Raw genomic sequence first — 22,700 nt, 5'->3', positions numbered from 1 at the left:
CTAAAGTCCATTCTTAATTCACTTACCTCTGCTTTGCAGCTCAGCTGTAAGTTGCCTTTCTAAGCTCTCTCTCAGTTCTCTCTCTCTACAAAGCTCCATCTTTAACTCTTTCTTTTCCTGCTGTATCTGTTTTTCCTGGACTCGTGCGTTGTCCACAGCTACTTTCAGTAGACCCTAAAAGCACACACATACATCAACCTTGTGAAAAATTACATTTAATCTCAATGGTAGCATAAAGCATCATCATTTATTATCAGCTCATTATCTGTGAGCGAATAGAAAAAAATATGACAGGAAACTTGTAGACCTTTGAATACAACTGAGGAGATTAGGCAGCTATATCATATTTAATATTCTATGAGCAACTTTGGGGTGTGGACTCATTCACAATAGCTTTTCCAAATTGATCCTGTTGAGGTTTTTTATCACACAAAAACTAAACTTAAATAAAAGACATGTGAGGACTCAAGAAACACAAACATAGATAAACTGCACATATGTATTTGCATGTTCTGTACAATCAGGGAGGAAAAAACCCTAAGAGAGACATATTACTGCTGTTCTGAAAAGTTTAACTCTTGCACTGCATTTTAAACAAACTATCAAGTGGAGCTAGCATTCTTCAGTTTGCTTCAAAAACTCTAATTACAATAGATCTGATTTTACAGATTACTCTGAATCCAAAGAAATATGATTTTGTAGAATGTATGAATTATTAAATAAAGGGAATGCTGCATGTTCATTCTTTATGAGTTAATTTATCATTACGTAGCTCTGGTTGCGATAATTTACCTGAATGTTGGTTAATAGAGTTTCGACTGATGATAAACCATCAGCAAAAAGAAATGGTGCAGGGAATCCAGGAGGCAAGGTCTGTCCAGCCAGTTGGACTTTATCTAAGGTTGGTTTCATGATTGGAATAGCAATTTGGACCTCTTCTGTAAAGACATATTAGAACGCAACATCAGAAAGTTAATATATTGGCAATGGCAACCTTCTTATACAGGCAGGTGACTGAAATGTTTAAAGGCCAGGACTTAATTCACCTTAAAATCAACTCATAACTATTATAGCAAAATTGGCATTGTCTTATGGCAGCAAGAATTGTGATTATGGTAAGGCTGAAAAATAGTACAATTTAAAGAAAAATCACGCTAAGCAACCTGGAGGAGGTGCACTAATATTATGTCATACCCCAAATGTCAGTATATTACAAAATTATAGCTATGTTACTCAGGTCATTAGATCTGAATTGTTTATCAGAGAATAATGAAAAGTAGGGTTTTTCTGTTACAACCAAAGAAATCCTCTATAGTCGGGGAATTTATCAGTTCTCCTTCCCTTTAATTTTCTCCTCCCAGAGTCAAATCAACTCAGTTATTCCCTCTTGCCTTGATGACACTGAGTCTCAGTTGTAGGTGAAATGTCAGTTCAGATTTTCCTACAGAGTATCTTGCTATTGTCATCCTATCTAGTGTTCAGCATTAGCTAAACATGCTTTGAGTATTTTAGGTGAGTTGTTTCATCTAGGGTAAAAAGAGAAAGGGTGTATTCTGAAGTAAGTCAGGCAATGGAAAGGGGGCAGTATCATGGTAGAGTAGGGAGAACCCCTTCTCCTGCAATTTACAATACGTAGCCAAACTGGTGTGCCTTTTCTAAATTGCAGGATTCTGGCCCAATACAGTATTCCCTATTTGACAGGCAACACATTAACTTTTTACATCATGGACGGGCAATCTCCAAAGAAGCAACATCATTTTAAAATGTTTTTCACCAACCTTTCTGAGCCCAAAACATTTTTTATGAATTAACACTGTCACTAATGAATATTGTAGAGCAGTAGTTTTCAACCTGTGGTCCGCAGATTTCTCAGAGTCCACAGCCTATGGCTAAGATTTCCAAAGGGGTCCGCACCACCATTCGAATTTTTTTAGGAATCCACAAATGAATAAAATTTGCAAACCACTGTTGCAGTGCAATAACTGACATACCACCTTTTTTTAAACCCTCCTCTACACATAATGGCTTTAAGTATCAAGCTTACTGCTGAGACCTATAGAACAAAAATCTTCAATCGGTTATTTTACATCAGGTGTTGTGTTGTATGTTCTTTGAATCTGAAATGTCTAGAAATATATCAGTGTAGTGTTCCTGTGGAATCCATGAAACACCCCTTTAATTCCTTTGGCAGTTGCAGAAGTTATGAAGAACATCTTCACAGCAATTGCTTTTTAGTAAAGCTTGAAACTAATATATTGATCATAAATGCATGATGCATGTGTTTTCTAAAGGCAATTGCACAACCAATCCTGATAGTTTCATTTGTCAAGTCCCTTGGTCATATTAATTCTAAGATTTACAATTAGATCACATCACATTTACAGGGCTTTCCCCCTCAGCATTAAAAAAAAAAAAATGCAGAGGGAATCAGTACATCAGTTACAAATACTCTGACAGAAATTAAACTGCAGGTCTTTACATTGGTAATATTATATAGCTTGAAAAACAAATTCCTTGGGCATCTCTTGAACAAGATAACGTGTTATGTTTCTGAAATACATTTGCCAACAACTAACCCAGGAGTGCTAGTAGTTTTCCTGTATTTGTTGAAATCTATATTAGGGAGTATTTTGTCTTCACTGTGTGAGAGCATTGAATGGAACATCTTCATAATGATGCCTCAAGTATTAATAACAAAAGCCTACATCATATTCACATCTATGTAGCTAACATTTTATAAACTGGATCTATATCATATAAATTATCTATTTTTAAACAACTGTGGTTACATATTCAGACCACTGCAATCTTACCGATTCAAAGACTATATACCGTTTCTCCTGTTTAAATATTTTATATAAGAAGTAGAATTCTTAAAATTAATTGATTAGCTGTTGCATATGATATTACACAGAAATTACATTTATGCTACAGAGTTAAGGCAGACTAAACAAAAGTGGCATCTCAAAAGGAGAGCAATACATGAAGTATGCATAACAGAAAACTATAACAGCTTTAAAATGTCTAGAAATCTCTCCTACTTGGAGATGAAAGTAATACTATTAAATTGGCTGAAAGGAAAATTACTATTGACTGTGAAGACAGGTTTCATGGTCTATGGTTTGTAATGTTGCTATACAGTAGATTGAAGTTTCAAAATAGTATTACTCTTCTTTAAAGAGATAGACACAACTAAATTAGGTGCTGCTTGCTGCAGTGAGGATCAAATGCAAAAAGAATCATATTTCATCAGACCTAGTCAACACCAGGAAAATAAATAGAAATATAAGAGGTATGCAGGCAATGATTCATTTTGATAATCTGGCCCAAGAGAGACACATAGAGACAGCACACAGATCTAAGCTTCTACCAAAAGACAAATAGGACACAGAGGGTGGGAATTGGGATGACAGTGTAGCAGAGGTCACATCGATTTTCAGCAGCAGTTTTCACACAGATGAGATAACCCTGGACTCTATTTGGCCCATTGTTCATATCCTACCTGTCCCACAAGCAATAAATTTCCTAGTCCCAGAAAAAGGGCAGTAAAGAAGAAGGATTCTACTTATGACTCCTTATGATTAAGTTTTTGTGCTAACCAAACATGCTTTGCAGACCAAGGTCACATTGCATGTTAAAGTCTGTAATAGCTGAAAACTAGTAGAAGCATATTATGTTTTAGCGTATATGGGTGGAAACTGTCAAACCATTCATCATTTTTTTCTGATTGAAATCACACGCTGCAAAGATGAATGATAAATGCATTAGAAATCTATTTCAATCTTGTAATAGGTCTTCACATCTGAATGGTGTCTACATTTTGTCCACAGTCTGAATAAGTGCACACAACGGCAGAAATGTATTAGCGAGGCTTGAGAAATCCTAATTGACAAAGTAATTAAAAAGTGGGCAACTGCTGGAAGCATATTTTGTGGGTTAAATAAGTACATCTTTTTAGAGTAAAAGAAGAAAAGGTTTTGACTCAAACATTTTGAATTTAAAGCCCTCTAGAACTGTACATATTAAAAGCAGCATTCATAAATATAACACAATAGAATAAACAAGAAATACAGCTGGGACAACTACTATCTAACCAAGGACACAAACAACCTTTCCATTTATTGAAGTAAAGTGAAGCCTGCTTTTATTGAGCCTGTTTGTTAAACCTGGCACACTTTGTAATAGCATTCAGGAGTCCATTTAGAGGGCAAGTCTTTTTATTTTAATTTCTTGCTTGAGGCTGTGCTGACTAGACATAAAGGATGGCAAGAATTATATTTGCAGAAAAGAAATAAACAGTAAATACCAAAAATGAATTGAATGCTACTCCTGAAAACTACATTTTAGATGACTAAAAATTTTTCTGTAGATCCAACAGACCACTGTAGTTCATCTTCTGGCTCACCAGTCTCTTGCCCAGCCCTGACTGGGAAGTGAAACTCCAGCCTATGGACTAAAAATCAGGACTGGGAATAGATGCTATGTGACTAGTCTCTAACCTGAAACTACCAATAGGCTAGTCAGTATTTTTATTAAAGAAGAAACCTGCTAGTTAAGCACATTGTTTTAACTCTATGTGATATGCACCTCACACACTTGATAGACTACGAGTATGAAAACAATCTAGTTCCCTTCTATTCACATCCTAAAACATTATTTATAAGCCCACCAAGTTGGCACCCATTGCTCCTGATTGGCTAACATCTACACACAGCTGATTAATTTTGTTACCCTATCTCCCCAGCCTAAGCAGCTACAGTGACAGCCTCAAAGGGTTTACAATTGAGGAGAGGTGACAAACATGTGGGTCTGGGTTGGAGAGGCAGGGTAAAAAAATTACTTTTGTAGGGCTTAGCCCTCGGTTGTCAGAACTAGTACAAATATAATCAGTTGGGAAACTCTACCAGCAACACTGGGGCTGACACAGCTGCACTAGGCCATAAGACTATGTATGTCCGTAAGCGCCCCCTCGATGCTAAGTGGCAGAGGCAGGGGTGACTCCAGGCACCAAAGCACCAAGCGCGTGCCTGGGGCGGCACGCCGCGGGGGGCAGCCTGCTGGTCGCTGTGAGGGCGGCAGTCAGGCGGCCTTCTGCGGCATGCCTGTGGGAGGTCCACCGGTCCCACGGTTTCAGTGGCGATTCGGCGGCAGGTATGCTGAAGGCGTGGGACCAGCGGACCTCCCGCAGGCATGCCGCCGAAGGCAGCCTGACTGCTGTGCCTGGGGCGGCAAAATACATAGAGCCGCCCCTGGGCAGAGGGCCCACCATACATTAACTCATAGCAGGTCTGACACACACAACACATAATTATCATAATATTTATCTAAAAGCAGCCATATAAGGGATCATGCATAAACTGGTGACACACTGGGGCTGACAAATCATTGTGTTATGTATATATGGGTAATGTAGATAAAGGGTTTTTTTTTGTTAAATATGTGTGTGTGTAAATATGGTCTTAAAAAAAAACTGTTAGGGAGGCAGAGCATGCAAGAAGCCTGACAAAGCAATGTGGATTTCCTGTCTGACCAGCTTGATTACAGACAGAGGACAATGAAGGTATATTTACATACATATAAGGTAACCAATGCCATCAAGCAAACAAGCAGAGGAGATAACTTAGTAAACATGCCAGGTGACAGAGTCTGCACCTCAGGATATCTTCCTGGCTCTCACAGTGGAGACTGTGGGTAACATAAGGGGAGGGAAAAAAGCCTTTTTGTCCACCAGGTAGGGCGCAGCACCTTATGAGTCTGTGAAAATTGGATCCTCTTGGCCTGAAAGGAAGGAGCAGCTGGTAACTAGTTTAAGTGAGAAACTGTTGTAGGCAAAGATATAACTTCCTAGACTTAAGTTAGTTGCTTGCATTTTTTTTGTTTGGTTTGTAACCATACCAGGCTGTAGCGGGGTGAACACCTGCTCCAGCCCTGGAGAGGTTGGAAAAGCCCTACAGAGGGCTGGGGCTGGGCAAGGTAAAACCCTGGCTGATTGGGGGAAGTGGCTGCAGCTGGACCATGACCCAATCAGGCCACAGCTGGCTGGTATAAAAAGGCTGTGAGCCAGAAGCCTCTCTCTATATCCAGGGAGAGAAGGGCCTGGCTGCAGGGAGCTAGACACAGAGTACCTGTAGTGGAGCAGGCCTAGGGAAAGGCTAGGGAGTTCTAGCATGGATAGCCCCAGGCTGCAGCCTAGCAGGAGGCCAAGGGGTACTGGGGATTGCAGAGGGTAGCCCAGGGCTAGGCCAAGGCAGCAGGTCCAAACCCAACCTTGCCTGTGATGAGTGGCCTCTACTGCAGTCTGCACCAGGGAATGGGGGCTAGTTGGAGACTGGCAGTGGCCTTATTCTGAGGTGAGGTAGGGATAGTGGGTGGGGGTTCCCCAGGGAGGGAAGACCCTAATACTGAGGGGTGTACTGCCAGGGGGCAGCACCCCAGATACAAGGGCACTGGGGTCTGGGAGGGACACGGGGGGCCAGAGGACAGGTGGCTTACCAACCTGCAGGAGGTGCTCCAGGATGCTGGAAGAGCTAATTCCCGAGATGACTGGCAGGAGGTGCTGTGGAGGTGAATCTGCTCCTCTACACAGGCTCTCTTTCTCTTGCTTAGTATCACTCAAATTTCTGGTCTTTATTAATAAACCATCTTAGTGCTATGTAGGCAATGTGCCCTGCTTGTGATGGACAAAGACTTCTCAAAGGTTGTCAAGAGGAAATTAAGAATAATCATGATAGTGATAACCCTTTGTATTTTTTTCTCTCCAAGTGATGAAGTGGTGGAAACCTACATCCTTATGGGAAAGCTGTAGACAGTTGTGGTGCCCTTTGAATAGGGGAAGGGATTGAAGATATAGTTACAAATACTTATTTTCCTCTGCACCAGCTTACTGGGATGGAGAAAATATAGTGTATCCACTACTGAAAACATTATTCCCTTTCAACATTTTTTTTAAAATCAAATTGCCCCTATTTTAGGATCAGGTCCCATATGTTTCATTAAAGGAAAAATATTTTGCAGCAGTGTATTCTCTCCTGTACCTATTTAAGAAAAGATGCCTGTAGTTGTATATAGTAGGAGGTGTAAAACACAGGAGGTGCTGTGCACCTATCTTTTAAAAGAACTGAACATTTACAACTCTAATTGAAGTCAATGGACACTGCTGACTAGTATTACTGTGTCAAAAAAAATCTAGTCTCCCTGTACACAGATTTAGGCCCTGATCCTCCAAAGGGATGCACCCACAAGGATACTTATGCCTGAAAGTCAGTGGAACTCTTGACAATTTATTTTGGTAGGATTTCATCAAGCTAAGGGTTGACACCTGTGAATCCTCATGTAGGCTCAGGCCCTCAAACTCATGCAGGACTGGTTGGTTTTTTTTTAATCTTAGCAGCTCCAATGCTTCCTTAGTAAGTTGTGGGATCAGTTTCCACTACAGTGGGACAGACAGTAAAGAAGATGGGTTTATTTCAAACATGTATGGAATATATATGAAGTCTGCAACGATTTAACTGCTCTGCAAACCCTCACTGCTTCTCTGCCAGGAGGTGAGCAGTTCTTTTAATCAATGAGAAAAGTGATGCAGCCTCCTACTCTGGCACAAGTCAAAAAAATTAACTGCTTTAAGCATGTGATTCAGCTGCCAAATTTAAAATAACTCCCTTTTTTTCTTAATTACACTCCCTGAATGCAGAAGGTCAATGAGGGCAACTGGAGAACAGCTGATTATTCCAGTATACCAACTTTAAATCGAACCTTGGTCCATTTAAAAAAGGGCTCTATATCACTTCATGTCACAATAGTGTTTTTCACTAGTGCACTTTACAATAAAAAAAACTCCTCACTTTAACCATAAAACTTAACCATTATGTATGAATTTTCAGGATGCCCTAAAAGCTTTGGAAGCTAACAGTAAAGCTAGCTATCCTCCACATCACCTTATTCAGTTCCCTTGTGCTTTTCATCCACTCACTCTAAAAATCAATTTATTTTGTTTTGAAGAAGTGTTGAATAAAACCTTATAATTGTTTTCAACACATCCAGGGGAAAACATAGATCACGTCTATAACACTTGAAGCAATGTGAAGGCTTAAGAAAAGCAGACTATTTGCAGTAGTAAATAAGAGAGAAAATAGTGTAAGCAATGCATATACTGCCCTTTCTATAGAGCTGTTTTCAGGAGTTATGAGGGTACATTTACCAGGAGGATTTTATGAAGTAGGCACTTAGGAAGTATTTCAATGGAAAGACGAGTCAGATATTCCTGGAATGGAAAACTTGACTAGAATAGGTTGAAACAACAATTTGCAATTTGTCTTTAGCTGTACACTCTTTAACAAGGGACACATGGATAATTATACAGATTTGACATTTACATCAGTGGGCTCTCATTAGTACCATTGACAATTATACCTATTTATAGTTGCACATATTTAAAATATACTTGGCTCTTACAATAAAAACGAGGGGTTTTTATTGTTTTAAACCTTAACAAGGAAAGAATCAAGTTAGATGAGATTTATTTTGCAATATTGAATAAGAAATTATGGAACAATGCATACTGTTTGCTGGTGTCAAGCCTGGGAAATGGTCTTGCAAGCTTCTTTACAAATAGCTTCAGTGTAAAAATCGACATGCAGGGTTTAATAAAAATAAAGTTCAAAAAAATCCCATCATGACCTGGGTACGGTCCTGTACTTTAACAAAACTCGTAAGTACAAACAAATTCTACTTGTACAATAGCCATTTCCTACAAAATACTTACCAAACAATATATTAAATAATATCCTACTATTTACAATTTGTAGTCTAGTTCTTTTATTCTCATATTTAGGTTCTAATGGGAGTTATGCAGCTTTTGTAACTTGGATGCTGAGTTTTGAACTGATGTTCCCTTAATGGACCTTTACCAATCAGGCCTTAAACCTACATGAAAAGTCAAGTACTATCAAATTTTATTTGCCATATGACAACTTTCTGAAGCTTTATTAAAATAACAGGCACCCGCTAGTAATATTAACCTTGCCATTCCCCCACATAAATATACAATTATTATTTCTAGTGGCCAACTAAAAAAGCAAGGATTTGAACTATGCCGTAAAAGCCAAGAACACTTATTACAGAGCTTTCCAAAGATCTCCCCATTGTGGATCAGAGGGATGCAAAGCAAGAGGGCAAAAAACTATGGTGTTTACAAAATCTTTCTGAATTAATTGTTTCCTATTCAAATTGACGTGCTTCTCATGGTAAGGTTTAAGTTTCACTGCTGTCAGATTAATCTTCCACTGAGATGTAAACTCTCAGATGAGGTTGGGTGGGTAAAACTTGCCAAGAAAAAAACAAATCTTAAATTTTCTTGGCAGATTCAGCCTTTTTCTATTAATGTTGAGATTATTTCTTCAACTATTTTGTTGCAAATATTTATGACTCCATATGGAGCAACAGATGTTGAAGGGAAGGCATGGCAGAAAAGACTTCTTTTTCAGCTACTTGTTGTCATACTGTAGGTGTTTTTAAGTGCCTCTTTGCTCAGTGCCCTGTCCTCTCACATTCTGTAAGAATGTCAGTTTACATAATTAGTATAATAACTTCAGACCCTATCTATACACAGAGGGGAGTAGTACAACAGGGGGTAAAGATCAGGGAGGATGGGGGACTACATGCATCGTTCCCTCAACCCTGATGGAAAATCTGCTCAGAAACTAATATAGTGCAAAGCTATATTAGCTCCCTAGTGGAAACTGTCTCCCCTCCCCCAATGCCTTTAAGAGATGTTCTAGGGGCTACAGCCAGTGGTGGAAGCCATACCAGGAGCCATGCTGACAGGGAACCAAAGCAGGCCAAAAGGCAACACGGATCATCCAGGGGACATAAGTGTTTTAGACTTTGAATTCTCTCAGAGGAGTTGCCTGCTGTGGTGTAATCAGAAGGTTCTAAGAAAATGTCAGGATAAAATTTAAAACAATTCCCTTTCCCCACCCCAAACCAAAAGAGGCAGTGATCTGGCTATTTATTAACATCTCATTCACTCTAATAATAATAATAATTAATAATGCTGTAAAAGCCATTTGGCTGTTTACCACATATAAACAACATATTTTTGCATAGGTTTTCCATTTTCCCACCATATTCTTTCTCTTTAGCCCTTTCTTCCATAGTATCTATGGCAACAATGTTTTCAAACAGAAGCAAGGCTGCAATATTTTAGGTAATGCAGCAGTAACCTTTTAAGAGTAACAAGACTTCAATAATTTAAAATTAAAAATCAAATTGGGAAAATTTCATTATTTTTCTTATTTATAAAACCAAATCTACTGTATAGATTCTTCCTGATCCCCATGACAGCCACGGCTTAATTTTAACCCAACATTGTATATATGGTTACACTTCTACTTGGCACCCACACAGCTTCATCTGAAATGTTGGGGATTTGGACACAACTAGCTAAATAAATGCATCACAAGTTGTCTGCCGAGCCAAGTGTCCATACAAATCCCAGATTTGTATGCATGTGTGGTTGTGTGCTGAAAATAGTCCTACATTGGTTCCCATGAAGTCTATGCTACTAAACTCTGTTAAAAACAGCCTGGAATCAAGACACTTGATATCTTCCAGGGTTCAGAAGTAATCCAATCTGCCATAGGGAAATCTAACATTGTGACATTTTCTTGTAGAAAAGAATAAGGAACATCATTCCTCCACATCAACATGTGGAGACTGGATATGTCTACACAGCCCAGGTCGCCAGACTCAGGTTAGTGAAACTCGCAGGTTGAGCTCTGAAGCATAGGGAGGGGGTAGACTTCAGCACCCAAGCTCCAGTCCATGTTGCAACTTTAAAGTACAGTAACTTCTCACTTAACATTGTCCCGGTTAATGTTGTTTCGTTGGTACATCGCTGATCTATTAAGGAACAAACTCCTTTAAAGTTACACAATGCTCCCTTATAACGTTGTCATTTGGCAGCTGCCTGCTTTGTCCACTGCTTGCAGGATTCTCTGGAAAAGCAACCTCTCCTTGTGGGGATTAGAGCCAGGGGAGGGGGGGCAACAGCCCCTCCATCAGCTTCCCTAAATTCCCTGTAAGGTATGTGGCTCGGCAGCTGCCCAGCAGCAGTTCAGCTGTCCCTCCCCCACTGCTGTGCTGCTCCTGACCTGCCCTCTGCCTTGGAGCTGCTCCAGGGAGCTTCCTGCTCCCTGGGGGAGGAGGGGAGAGGGGTGCTGATATCAGGATGTCCCCCTGATCCTGCCCCCCCACTCTGTAGCCCCTCTCCACAAAACACAGGAGGGAGACAGGGCCCAGGGACAGAAAGGAGGGAGCTTGCTGGAAGCTGTTGCTTCCTGTCTGAACTGGCTGATCTGCTTAAAAGGGCAACGTACTTGAGTGGGGGTCAGCATTTTCAAAGGGGCAATGCACGTCTCTCTCACACTCATGTACGCACCCACCGGCACTTTGGGAAGTTAGCACCTGTGCAGACATGCATGTGCTGTCAGGAGGAGGAAGTGGTGCACTCCAGCTGGATAGCGTGGGCTCATGTTCGGTTTTTGCATGGAAGTGTTTGCAGCCACTGCCCTGCATCTATTGTTTCCTCCCTCCTGCCTCAGTCCATGCTGCCTTGTAGAGTGTGAGGCTACATTAACAGTATATTAACCCTTGAGGGCTCAGCTGAGTGCTAGTTCATCATTTAGCAGCAAGGCACTCCTTGGGAAATATTCCACCACCTCAACCAAGCTTCACAGTCATTGATTGTTGTCAAGTATCAGGGGGTAGCCGTGTTAGTCTGTATCTACAAAAACAACAAAGAGTCTGGTGGCACCTTAAAGACTAACAGATATATTTGGGCATAAGCTTTCGTGAGTAAAAACCTCACTTCTTCGGATGCATAGAGTGAAAGCTACAGATGCAGGCATTATATACAGACACATGGAGAGCAGGGAGTTACTTCACAAGTGGCGAACCAGTGTTGACAAGGCCAATTCAATCAGGGTGGANTATGCATCCGAAGAAGTGAGGTTTTTACTCACGAAAGCTTATGCCCAAATATATTGATTGTTGTGTACAATATTAAACTGTTTGTTTTAAATTGTTTAAAACTTATACTGTATATCACTGTTTCACAAACTTGGGACACCGCTTGTGTAGGGAAAGCCCCTGGCGGTCCAGGCCAGTCTGTTTACCTGCCACATCTGCAGGTCCGGCTGACTGTGGCTCCCACTGGCCATGGTTCGCTGCTCCAGGCCAATGGGAGCTGCTGGAAGCGGTGCAGGCTGAGGGACATACTGGCCGCAGCTTCCAGTAGCTCCCACTGGCCTGGAGCAGCGAAACACGGCCAGTGGGAGCCGCGATCGGCCGGACCTGCAGACGTGGCAGGTGAACAAATCGGCCAGCTCCACAGGGGCTTTCCCTAAACAAGCGGCGTCCCAAGTTTGGGAAACACTGCTGTATATGTATATAATGTCTTTTGTCTGGTGAAAAATTCCCTAGAACCTAACCCCCCAATTTACATTAATTCTTATGGGGAAATTGAATTTGCTTAACATTGTTTTGCATAAAGTCACATTTTTCAGGAACATAACTACAACATTAAGTGAGGAGTTACTGTACTGTCTACACCACTATTTTTACAGCAGTGTAACCACCAGTTGGTGCCTCAAGGTGCAACCAGAATATAACTAATAAACAGTAATCACAAGCCTTTAAAAAAAAATCCCTTCTAGGTAACAAGTGCAAGCATTATTTGTGATAGATTTATTTTATATATAAACACTTTACATTAGATGGTTTATGATAACACACTTGATATCTCATCTCTTAAAATGGCACCTTACTACTATATTTATTATTATTGTTAAGTTCTATTTTTAATGTAGGCACAAACAGTTAAACTTTCAGAATCCTTCAAAATATCTGAAGCAGTCTGAAGACTGAATTTCCTACTCCTGGGTAATTATTTGTTTTGTTAAGATTTATTTTACAACTGTATGAAATAGGTTATAAAGAACAATTCTGCTATTATGTTCTCCGCTTCTTAGGCTTAATAAATATTATATCCCACACCATACATTAAAGCCAAGCAGTGGAGAAAATAAGAGTGGTAGTAATCTCCTCCACTGATGTAAAATACCCTTAATAAAATAGGGGTATATAACAGTCAGGAACAAATTACTCAGGTCTGCTTTAATAAAATAGTATCCTTAAAGCAGTATTATTCTTAAGGTACTGACATTCCCATTGGTGCTGCAACTGTGTCCTTTCAAAGCAGTATAACCTGTTAAGATAGCAAGATATCTTTTTGCAATAGAGTGTTTGTGTCCAAGCAGATAGAAGGTTTGTAGAGAATGCATCCAGGGAGCCATAAAACTGGTGGGGAAACATATTTCTCTGTGGTATTTTAGTACTTTGAAAAATTCAATCACTGGGAAAAAATGTTTTGCTGTAAACATCTGAAGAGCCTTATAAAAGCAATGGCTTCCCACAGCACCTGCTTAAATAATTTTAAGAGATGGAATATGTCTTTGCTTATCTTCTAAAACTCATAGAGAGCTTCTATTAATTTCCCTGGTGTTGTCAGGCCAGGGCATTTTTAATCAGGAAATAATTATTAGTGGAAATAGAGGGAAATTCACCAGCATGATTATTACATTTTTAAAATCAAGCAAGTCTCAAAAGTGATCACTAGAAAATCCTTTACAATATGATTTGGACTCTACTTTTGGCTTTATTTAGAAGTGTACATACACATAGTAAGAATGATCTCTCCAGTTTCCTTGCCATAACGCACGGAAGGAATTCTAAACATGGCCAAAAAGGAGAATAGCATTCTGTTCCTATATTTCAGCATTTTAATATACTCTATCTTAGTCACGCATTGGATTTACATACACACACAGACATGAAACATGAGGCATTATTTCCTTCTGAATTTACCTGCTATCATCTTTAATACGTCAAGTAGAGATGCTATGTCACAGACACTGCCCATAGCATACCTGACATAGAAAGGCCTCTGGCTGCAACCTTATTAAAAGTTTACATTTTATTAAACTTCAGAGTAAAACTTATATTGCCTACCAGCTCCTCAATCCCTACAGGCTCTTTATCTGCTGTAGACTACTAAGGCCTATGGGAATCTAGTCATCTGGACCCTAACACTGTAAGTATCCAACCTGGGCTTTTTCCTGGGAGGAGGCTCTCATTCACCTATTGTGGGCAACTTATGCTAGTGCCTGGTTACAATTATACTTTAATCACAGTGGAGATCAGTGAAATTTCCAATTTATTTTTATAAAGAAATGTGTGACTCACTTTGTACTGTTACTCACCAGGTAATAAAGGTGGCAAAGGGTTAACTTATTTCTTGAAATAAGAGGAGAAATTCAATAACTGATAGTCACTTAGTTACTGATAGCCCATTCATACTAACATCACTAGGAGGTAATTACTGCAAATCTCTAAACAGTTAAACAAATTTGCAGAAGTACCACTCCGGGGGAAGTTGCATATACAGGTTTTGACCAGGTTCAAGAGATGCAGCAGACAAAGGACCAGGAACTGTATAAAGTGGGCAGCCTGCTATAGAGGAGGGGTCATCCTCATTGGATCCAAGAACTCATATGAGACTTTAACCAAGAGCAACAAATCCTGCTGGAATGGTTTGAAGGACTTCAAAACCTACCAGGGTTTCCATGTGGAAGACTGATGACAGCTGGTAAAACAGGCAGGCATATAGGGTTACTGTCTTCAAGATTTGTTTTCTCTGTAATGCTTTTGTTCTCAATAAATACTTCGCTTTGTGAAGGGTGGCTGGTCACTGGCTAACCCTCTCACAGCCCATGGAGACAGCAGGACAAAAATTGCTGAGCTAAACTCAGACTAGCTAAAGTGATCACAGTGAGCTACAGGAGGCATTTACCACCTAATTCCTAATCTGGAAAGAGAGCAATAAAGTTACTGCTGGGAGAAATGTGACAGCTCCAGGCATGAAAGGGGGGGGGAAGGGGTGCAGTCAAGGAGGCCACAAAGGAGTCAGAGGTGCAGTTATTCCAGAACTGTGACAGCCCCTCCCTCCTCAATTAAACAATGCTTGAATTTGGATTAATACTAAACCATAGGCTGTCCTACCATGAGGCTGCCCAATTCCTAAAGCTTTGACATTAAATCTCAGTAACAGGATGACTAGTGGGCTCAAATATGTCAGCACTACAACAGCTTCCAGTTACTAAGAGCTTCCTATGATTATAACAGTCAGGGCAGAACTCTCTCACCAAACAATCCTCACATGATACTCCAGAGAAAGGCAAACTCTTCCTAACTCTCAGCTAATGTGCCAAAATAGAAAACTCCTTACTGACCCAAGTGGTGGATGGGATCAGTGGTTTTATTGATATGTGAATGTGAGCAAGAGTCAAATGTTCAAAACTTACTGCTTTACAATCCAGTAACTACTCAGGCTACTGTTTCCCAACTCATTCCATGCTCTTCAAGGTTAGCACCTACCAGAGACCAAACAGAGTGAGAGAAGGAGAGCAGAAAGAAAAACCTGAGCAGGAAGAAAGTACATCTCCCCTTCCCCCCCATACACACACCCTGACCTCTATCTGCTATATCCACAGGTGAAATAGTCAGGATGGGTTTAGCCATGGGGAAGGAGGAGCCTACCTACTTCCTCCTGGCATCACCCTGGTAGGGTCATTGTAAACACTGTACACCACAGTGAAGGGCAAGTATACAACTTTTCATCTGAATATGTCATTGGCATGATTCCCTGTACATCAAAAAGTGTATCAGATGCAACATCCCTTAACTAATAACAAATTAAAAGATATTTTACAGGCTAATAGCTAAGATCAAGGATCCTAGACTTTTCCTGTGACATTTGATGGCCTAAACAATTAAGAGTGCAGGGAGCTGAATTTCTAGGGGTTGATCAAAACAATGTTTATTAAGTTTCAGAACAAAAGTTAGTTACCTAGTAGGCCCTGACTCCCTGCTGTCTCTGTGGGCCCTAAAGGCCCATATGAGCCTCTGTGTCCAATTAGCTATACCCTGCAAGCCAACATGAGGAAAAACAGACTCTTCTTTCTGTGGGATGCTTATGCTAATGTTTGGCAGTAAAGCTCAGCCCCATATGTAAATTCTGTTAATAATATGCCAACATCTGCTGCATGCAAAACACAAACACCTGAGCTCTGGTCTTGAGAGGTAAATGAAGGATGAATAGTATTAACTGTTTTGTTCAAACACATTTATAATGATGAAATGCTCACATATCTTCCATCACTGGTTTGGTGTTGCTTTTTAAACAGCTATAGCAGGGGTCGGCAACATTTGGCCCGCGGCTCGTCAGGGTAAGTACCCTGGTGGGCCGGGCCAGTTTATTTACCTGCTGACGCGGCAGGTTTGGCCAATCATGGCCCCCACTTGCCGCGGTTCGCCGTTCAGGGCCAATGGGAAGCGGCATGGGCGAGGGATGTGCTGGCCATGGCTTCCCGCCGCCCCCATTTGCCCAGGACAGTGAACCGCGGCCAGTGGGTTCCATGATCGGCCGAACCTGCCGCGTCAGCAGGTAAATAAATTGGCCCAGCCCACTAGGGTGCCAAACATTGTCGACCTCTGAGCTATATAATAGGGGAGTTTAGTGGCATCTGAATTTTGCTAATCTCTTTCAAGTTTCATGAACTATTTTCCCATTAAATTATTTTTCAAGGGAAGTTAAAAAAACACGAGACATTTCTTACCAAATGGAAACCTTTACATTCTTGTTTAAAATTAGTTCTTGCCTCGATTCTAAGACTGACAGGGAAATATAGTTTAAAAAAAATAACTACTCATGCAGACAGACATGCATCATTCAAAAATACAGAAATTGTGGCACACTGATGCAAGTGATCCTTTAGTGGGACATTTCCCAGGTAAGATGGGGAGTATGTTGTTATCTCAAGTAATATTGTTTGATGTTTGTAATCTGTATTAGTTTTTCTGTTTGGTGGATAAATGCAAACAGCCATTTAATTTTGAGGGTTTTTTTAACACTACTACTATTCATGGGTCTTAATAACCAATCCTTTGTAAACTGACTTGCTCATTTCAGAAGTATTATTTTCCCCTGCTTTCACACTGCACACCACTCAAGTGAATGGCTGACAGATCCGTTCATGTCAGTGCAGGAAAATGAAGCTTAATGAATCCCACCCAATAGTAGCACACTGTATCCATGTGTATGCCATCTTACAGTTTCCTCTGTAAAATTGAAGCGTTTGCTCAGAAATTTCTCTCTTGAAAGGACCTTTTATTTTATTTTTTGTAATGTTTAACTGCCTTTTTCTGCTCTTGTCTCCCTTCAGTATTGCTCAGATGGCAATCTTATTTCTTGTGCAAACTCATTTGGATGATACAGGATGGGCTACAGCTGTGTGTTGCTATTTAGAGTGTAAAATATGTCACACAGTTAATATAATAATAATCTATGAGATAGGTATCTCTCCATATAACTGGAAGGGACCCCTAAAGGTCACCGAGTCCAGCACCCTGCCTTCACTACCAGGACCAAGTACTGATTTTTGCCCCAGATCCCCAAGTGGCCCCCTCAAGGATTAAACTCACAACCCTGGGTTTAGCAGGCCAACGCTCAAACCACTGAGCAAACACAACAAAACGTAACTTTTTAACTGAAGATTATTAACAAGGCAGAGCTGTTTTCTCTAAACTGAAAGTAGTATTTGAAATCAGCATCATCAGGTTTTTTTAAATTCTGAAACGTCTTGAGGCGGTCCACATTGCCTCTTGAGTGCCAATGGTTTTACAAAGGTTGTTGCAACCCAGCGTAACAAAAAGTAGCTGTGAAGCTTGTGCAAACATGCAAGTCAGTAGTCACTCAGTCCCCAAGCAATCATTAAGTACCGGATCAGAAAGTTTATCAATCTTGATTATTACCTGTAAATGAGTTTTTAAATATTTGTTACAAAAAATGGAAAAAAAAATCAGGGGCCACTCACTGTTCAGATTAATGAAGTAGCATGTAACCTCTCAAACGCCTGTTTTCAAACAACACAAAAAGTTCTTAATTTCATGACCTATCTTGTTTGGGTTAATATGCTTTAATAAAAACTACTGACTGAAACTGCAAGTTTTACTATTTCTGACACAATTTCCCATCCAAATTGATCACTCAGTCTGGAGCTAAAAGAATTAAGGAACTCTTCCTATAATTTACCTGCACTGATAAATATTTGACCCTTTGCCCAAATAAAACCTTTCAAAAATAAGACTGTCCATAAAAACTAATGTGGGGAAAAAAAAATAAAGGAAGCAGCAATCAAAATCATTTTGGGTTCAAGCTAATTATCTGCTGCATGGGTGCTAAGGATTGGATTTTAGGCACTCAGCACCTTACAAGACACAAATAATATAAATGATTAAACTGGAATCAAGTCCATGGGGACAAACTGTGCTCACCTTATTTGTATGAGAAAGTCCCATTGATTTCATTAGGTCAGTTGTACCTAAGGGTACGTCTACATGAATATAAAAGACTCACGACACAGCCACGGCGGACCCAGGTCAGCTGACACAAGTTTGCAGGGTTGGGCTATGGAGCTAAAAATTGTGGTGTAGACATTTGGGCTCGGGCTGGAGCTGAGCTCTCAGACCCTCCACCCGCACAGGCTCCCAGAGCTCGGATTCCCGCCTGAGCCTAAATATCTACACAACAATCTTTCAGTCCTGGAGCCCGAGTTCCGCAAACCAAGTCAGCTTACCCAAGTCAGCCATGGGTTTTTATCCCGAGGTAGATAGTGACACTACTGGAATTACTCGTGTGAAAAATGCCTAGTGCAGGTAACTAGATTTCATTCTCAAAAAAAAAAAAAAAATCTATATTGTTTCTGAAATGTAGGCAATAGGAACTGATAATCTCTATTAAGTGGCAGTATGAAGAACCCTCATTAGCTTGAAGTACATGGATTATCAGTCAAAAAAGAAATAAGCATAGAGCAGATGAAAATGGCAAACTGCTATAATTACAAATAATGTTATGTGCATGACTGTGTCTCAAGAACTGTTATGGGATACTTGTAGAAACAAATTAATTTATACTCACAGTCTAAAATAACATGGTCCATTACAATGAGGTACTTTGGAGCAGAAATGTCACTTATGTCTCACATTGTTTCTGGTCTATCCAGTGAATCAATATTTATTTTGCTTTTTTAAAAGTGCAAATTTTTGCTTGCAAGCACCAAAAATTTATATTGTATAAAACTCAAGTTCTACTTCAAATTCTTTCCCCTAAAATGCATAGTTGATATAAATTGGATGTTTATTACTCGCTTTGTATGAACAATTGCCTTTTTTCCCCAGGTACATTTGTCAAAAGTTATATAAAAAAAATGAGCCAAATTCTCCTCTTAATTACATCTATTCAGGTCCACGGAACTCAGTGAATTTGCACCAGAATAACTAAGAGAAAAATTCAGCTCACAATTCCAAATATAGCTGAAAACACGTATTACTTTATCTTTAATCCTTTCTCAGCTATTCATCAGGCAAGAAATAGCAGATATGCTGGTAGGCAGTCAGGACCAGAGATAGGAACAGAAATAATGGATATGCTACATCCGCTCAGTTAGTTGGGGTCAAATTCTGCATTCAGTGTATATGCACAGTTCCCACTGAAGATTAGTGCAGAGGTTTCCACTGACTTTCCTGGGCAAAAAAACTGGTTGCATTTTCTTTAATGGAAGTTGTGTGCACTAACTTACCCATGAATAATCTGTTTACAAATATATTACATGTATTCAAAAACACACAAAGAAGAGTCCAGTAGAATGTCTTAAAGTTATCCTAGCTATGGGGAAACTCTATTCAGAATGGAAGACAAATTGTCTTGATGCACTACACTGTGTGAACTGAAGTTCTGGTTATAGGAGACCACTGCTTACGGTGAAGTTGCATTACATTAGGGGTTTACTGCATTTTGATTTATTATGTCTTTCTCAACAGAACTCACATGAAAAATCATTCAGCTCAAAGACTGCAATATGCAACTCCAGCTAGGAACAAGGTTGAGTGTCCCTTGTCTGTCATTCCCCAAGAAATTATAGTTTACAGCTTGTTAGTTGGAAAATGCTATGTTTAAAATTTAAACCAACGTTTTTAGAAATATCATATATTGTCTTTATTGCTGAAATAACAACCCCCACCCCAAAATATAATAGCAAGTAATGTGCTCATTGCCCTTGGCAGCACCATTAAACTGGGCAGTGAACTACTTCAAATAGCTGAGAATGTTAAACATTAGTTATGCCTTAAGTAGGTTGATTTTAACAGCCAAATGTGCTCTGTAGTCTATTTGAGCATTAAAAGCACCTTTCAAACTTCATTTTACAGAAATGTTAATGACCAGAACAAACTACTGAAGGCAAAAAAAAAAAAAAAAAAAAAAAAAAGTAATTATTTCAACAGATGAAAGGAAACAGTAAATTAAAGCTTCTGGTTTAAGAGGCGTGCACTAACATATCTGTTTTAAGGAAATGTCATTAGCTGAAGGCACCGTGGAGATGTTAATCTTTTCATGTTTTTCTCTCTTTTCTCTTTTAAACATGAGACTGGGGTGTAAGAAAGAGCTTTAAATCTTTAGTCAACATGTGATAAGCCTCAGAAATACTTTACTGAAAAAACAACAACATAATGGTTTCTAAATGTCTAGTTTACAAGGTGTTGTCTATTATGATGACACCTAAGAAGACATTACAATACTGTGACTTACTGAGACCAAAAATAAAATATGTGGGCTTCTTTTAAGTTTATCAGATGACTGGAAAATAAAATAGAAAATTATACAACTTGGAGGAAAGGTAAGCTGTATCAGAAGTGAAATACTTTAATGTGTTTTGATCTGGTGACTTCTATACAAATGCAGTGTGAGAGAGAAGAATGAAAGGGGGGGGAGGAGTCTAAAGTAGTGATTACTTTTGCTACCAATGGGTGTCTCTGTAAATATTTTTTTTTAAATGTTAAGTGGGGAAGGCAAGAGACTAAGACATTAGAAATATGGAAATTTAACTAATGCTATTTCAGTTCATTAGAAATTGTTACCTTGAGAAAATCTTTTCAAATAAAGAATATTAAACTCTTTGTAAACATGAAATACATTTTAACATATAGGGATTTTGTGTATGTTAGTGTTGTAGGCAGAATTTAGGAATCTGCTTAGAAAATTTTGTCTTTGGCTTCCAAGAAACATTGATTCCCAGAAGAATTTCAGACACATATTTAAAGAATTTTTAAAATAAAATTGAGATTCTGATTTTTGTGTAGAGGACGCAAATATTGCTCATTATTAAGAAATATTTTGATATGAATGAGGTTTTGAAAATAATTTCCTTTCTTTATACTTCGCCGCATAGGCTTTCTCAAATTAGCCATTGATCCATTTCAGATCTTTAAATGGGTAATTTCTCTCATATGTTTGTGAGTGCAACCAGGTGTCCATGCAAACTTTACTGGTGCAATTTGGGAGACTGTTTTGAAAATTTGGCTCAAATGTCAGGGCAGATTCAGGGAATGTGGCTCACTGTGTGGGGGAAGGGGGAAATCCCAATTAATTAACAGAAATTGGCAAATGTTTTTTGTTAATCATTTTACACTGATTACACTTGTTTAATCTTGTCTTTCAAGCCATTCTTTTTTTTTTTTCATATTAAAGCTCGCTAAGATATTTGGGTAGATAAAGTGGTGATAGTGTATTTTATATACACACATAAATAGACATACACACACACACACCTCTGAATATGTCAGAGGTAAGGAAAAAAACTGGATTTGAAGGTAAGCCTGGAGTAGGTGAAGAGTCAGAGGAGGGAAAGTCTGAGGGTAGGAGAAAAGTTTTGGGAGGGACCTGGTCATTTCCATGCTCCGCAGATTTTGATATGGAAACTGACAAAATCTGGTTCATAGTTACATTTTAACGACATTAGTAATGTTTTGGTCATTTCAGATTTTTTTTTGAACAGATGAACATAAAAAGTATGTCAAATTAAAAAAAAAGGAATCAATAGGAAAAAACAGTAGGAATAAATTATCTGTAATAAACCAAAACATCTGGACAACATCTTTTGAATATCAAGTTAATTTAGTTTAATTTTGATTAATATTGTATTTGTATGTATATTTAAAACAAACGCCTTCACTCTCCTGAAGAATACTGCAATATGCATGAGAGCATGCTGGAAATACAGGCTCATACAGTAACTGAAACAATGACAACGCCCCTCAATGATATTGGCACTAACACCCTAATTGAACATGCTTGAGCCAGCATTACTGAAGTTATGTAAGTTTTGAGATTCATTCCAGTGGGACCAGAATCAGACCTTGACTCTTAGGCTCTGTCCACACGATGCACCTTTTAGTGACACAGCTGTGCTGCTAAAAGGTGCGCAGTGTAGCCACTCCTCCCGACGACACAAAAAATTCCACCCCCAACGATCGGTGGTTGCTTTGTCGGCAGGAAAGCTCTCCCACCGACAAAGTGACATTCACATCAGTGCTTTTTGTCAGTAAAACTTTTGTTGTTCGGGGGGTACTTTTTTCACACCCCTGAACAACAAAAGTTTTACTGACGAAAGTCCAGTGTAGAAAAAGCCTTAGTAAAATCTGCTATGATGCTTGCAAAAGCTTGAAAGGAAAGACTTTTCTGTTGAGGA

General features: G+C 39.4%; 1 protein-coding gene across 6 annotated transcripts in view; it reads right to left on the bottom strand.

Moving 5' to 3' along the window:
- Positions 1 to 22,700, bottom strand: part of DACH2 (dachshund family transcription factor 2) — a 497,031-nt gene that overhangs the window by 25,354 nt on the left and 448,977 nt on the right. For all 6 annotated transcript variants that reach the window (XM_034781239.1, XM_034781241.1, XM_034781240.1 and 3 more), the window contains 2 exons: positions 793 to 938; positions 27 to 174 (listed from right to left, as the gene is read on the bottom strand). In XM_034781239.1, the coding sequence (XP_034637130.1) occupies positions 27 to 174; positions 793 to 938 (294 nt within the window). The remainder of the gene's footprint in view (positions 1 to 26; positions 175 to 792; positions 939 to 22,700) is intronic.

This window comes from Trachemys scripta, chromosome 9 (genome assembly GCF_013100865.1).
Source record: "Trachemys scripta elegans isolate TJP31775 chromosome 9, CAS_Tse_1.0, whole genome shotgun sequence".
In the NCBI taxonomy this organism is placed as follows: domain Eukaryota; kingdom Metazoa; phylum Chordata; order Testudines; family Emydidae; genus Trachemys; species Trachemys scripta.
This window is presented reverse-complemented; position numbering and strand designations above follow the sequence as displayed.